Below are 2,959 nucleotides of genomic sequence, written 5' to 3' on the forward strand. Positions count from 1 at the left end.
AGCAGCCCTCTGAAAGTAACTGAAAACCCTCCAAAAGAAGTTAAAATCTCAAAGTAATGAACTCAAATGTAAAATTGACTTGCTATGTTTTGTGATGGAAACAGTATTATAACAGCAGTACATCAAGAAGCACCAAAGTCGATACTAGGTGCGATGAAAAATATATAAACAATAGCCTCCATTTGGCACAAAGATATGCTCGGATATTTGTCTGCGGATATTATCTGTTCTGAGAAGCGAACAGTTTTTCAAGAGCATAGCTCAAGGAAAAGTGTGAGCTTTGAGGAACAGATAATGTCTAAGGATAAATATCCAAGCATATTTTCAAAGTCAAATGGAGGCTATTGTGTTTATTATCCTTCAAATATTTTTCGCAACACAAGCAGTTTTGAAAAATTGGGGAATATTATATTCTTGGTTATAATCCATCAAATATTTTCGCCCGCACTCAACTGGTCTAAACCTGTCATGTGACCGAATATTCCCCAATTTTCAAAACTGAACGCGTTGCAAAAAAAGATTTGAAGACCAATAAACACAATACTCTCCATTTGGGGCAAAAATATGCTCAGATATTTGTCCTTGGACATTATCTGTTCCTTGAAGCACATAGTTTTCCTCGAGCTACTCTCTCAGAAAACCATTCACTTCTCGGAACAGATAATGTCCGTAGACAAATATCCTAGGATATTTTCGCGCTAAATGGAGGCTATTGTTTATGTATTCCCCAGTTTTAGCTGGGGAATATTCGGCCACGTGACGCATTTAGACCAATCCCATGCGAGCGAAAATATTTGGATTACAAATTTCAAAATCTGTTTTGATTAAATAAGGAGGAAAACTTTATATAGGAAAAGTCTACAACAACTGTCATGTGTGCAAAGTAACCCATCAGGCCTGCACTATAAAGTGACAAGGAGTACTTTTCAGATTTCTACTCCCATCTGGATGGGATTCATGTCCATCACAGGTATACCTCCGGCATTAAATTTTGCTGCACCAATTTATATACCAGGTTGGAAAGAGAAACAGATGGCTTGCCCAAGAATACTGTAACATGAATGAACTTACTAGTTAGCGCTTGAATGCGGACTGCTCAATAACGAGTCCAGCATGCTTAGTATAACGGTAAAGACACTGCCCCTAAGGATGGTAAATATTTTTCACCTTCCAAGAGCTCAACCAGCTGATGAATCAGTATTTGATCAACTGCAAGTAAATATTCCAGTCCTGGAGGGCAGCCAATGGGAGCTTGAGGAGCTGGCATCCATTGGAATTGTCCAGGAACCCCTTTGATGAAATTGTTGACACAGGTTATACAACTGAAGTAATAAATAGTTTAAATTAATACCCGGGAAGTATGTTGACGTTACATAAGTTTAAATATGATAATCGTTTGACTGGATTTGCATATAGGCTAGTTAGGCCGATTTTGGACAGTTTTTTTCACCCTGGTCCCAGAGGTTTTTCTTGATTTTTCTCTCCATGAGATGGACAGCCGCGAGAGAGCCGCGAAGCAGCGAACACGAGTCGCGGCTGTCTCATCTCATGCGGAGAAAAATCAAGAAAATCCTCTTGGACCAGGGTAGCAGTTTTTGAGTGCTTTATCAGAAACAGTGATCAGCCATAAAAGTACGCACATTGTTTTCACTATGAGTCTCAAATGCACGAGCTTTAGACATGTTGAAATGATGAATCTATGCGTTTCAAACTAATGATATTTAGCTTTAAAACCGTACAACGATCGACAAGCTTACTGTAAGCTTACGTTACAAATACCGTATTGATTTCATTCAAGTTCCAACACAGCGGAACGCACAAACACAGACGTTCAGCTACATACAGCGATCTAAATAATTTTTCGAAATGATCTTCAAACTGCATAACTTGAAAATGGTACGGTCTATTCAGAGGGCAGCTGAAATACAATGCCTCAAGCTTACCAGCTGGTTGTTGCTGGGTGACGGGTTGTGGTGGTTGTTGATAACCTTGTGGCCATTCATGAGGCTGCTCATTCGGTTTGTTCATTGTCTTTCTTGCAGTGTAGCAGTTCTATGCTAGGTTAGGTCCTGCAACACGCAATAATTACCGAGGCTAAAGCCAAGCGTTGACCAAACATGCACTGAAATATTTGGCTAACGGTCCAGGAAAAACTACGGGTTGTGTCCTTAAACCGGGGAGCCTGGGCATAAGAAAACAAGGGTGGCCGGCTCCCGAGGCGAAATCATGGCGCGAGTCGAAAGTTCAAGTGGTTGTTAGTGAGTTTTTTTGGTAACCGTAAACTGCCGCATTTTAGCCCTGGGCTTGTGGTTTGTAAGCAAACAACGATTCAAAATGAGCTAGAGCAATGTTAATCGAAATACGTTTTTCGTTTCACCCCTACGAATCAAGAACTGTCAGTCAACCGTAGAAATTTCATCATCGTTGGGTGGTGCGGCAAGTTTTCGAGCAATCTTGGATCAAAGACAAGCTTTTACTTAACAAAAGAAGCCTAAGCCATCTATTTATACACTGTGATAAAGACACGACGAGCCAGTTTGAGAACACGAGGGAAATGTGCGGCTGGTGTCTTATTCAGTTCTCGAGGAGAGGTCAGCGGTAGTCAAATCGGCGGCCATGCTTAGTCACCTTTGTAAGACTGTGACCCTGTCGATCGCGTACGCGTTTTTGTTAAGCACCCTGAGATGTTAAAATTATCAAAATTTATAAAACCCTATGTATGAGCATTAATCGAGCATTTTAGTGACTCTTTTTTGGGGGGGGGGGGTGGGCGGGGGGGGAGACCAAGCCTTCTAGTGGGAAAAATGGAGCATTAAGGTACGGTGGAGCATTTTAGTGGGGAACCAAAAGCATAATGTACAAAAGCCCTGTGTCGATTTGAAACCGCGTTCGGAAAAACTGTCGTAAGCTACCTTAAACTAAGCGACACTTGCGGCTGGCATTTTCCACATAGGTACGG

General features: G+C 41.4%; 1 protein-coding gene across 1 annotated transcript; it reads right to left on the reverse strand.

The window, feature by feature from the left end:
* Positions 1-14: 14 nt before the first annotated feature.
* LOC145477617 (phospholipid scramblase 2-like) lies at positions 15-2,628 on the reverse strand. Its single transcript, XM_081455555.1, has 2 exons — positions 1,944-2,628; positions 15-1,290 (listed from the first exon to the last, which is right to left on the reverse strand). The coding sequence occupies exons 1-2, from the start codon at positions 2,026-2,028 to the stop codon at positions 1,118-1,120; spliced, it is 258 nt and encodes an 85-aa protein (XP_081311681.1). The 5' UTR covers positions 2,029-2,628; the 3' UTR covers positions 15-1,117.
* Between the last annotated feature and the right edge of the window lie 331 nt (positions 2,629-2,959).

The sequence above is a fragment of the Orbicella franksi genome, unplaced genomic scaffold (genome assembly GCF_964199315.1).
Source record: "Orbicella franksi unplaced genomic scaffold, jaOrbFran1.1 SCAFFOLD_253, whole genome shotgun sequence".
Lineage (NCBI taxonomy): Eukaryota > Metazoa > Cnidaria > Anthozoa > Scleractinia > Merulinidae > Orbicella > Orbicella franksi.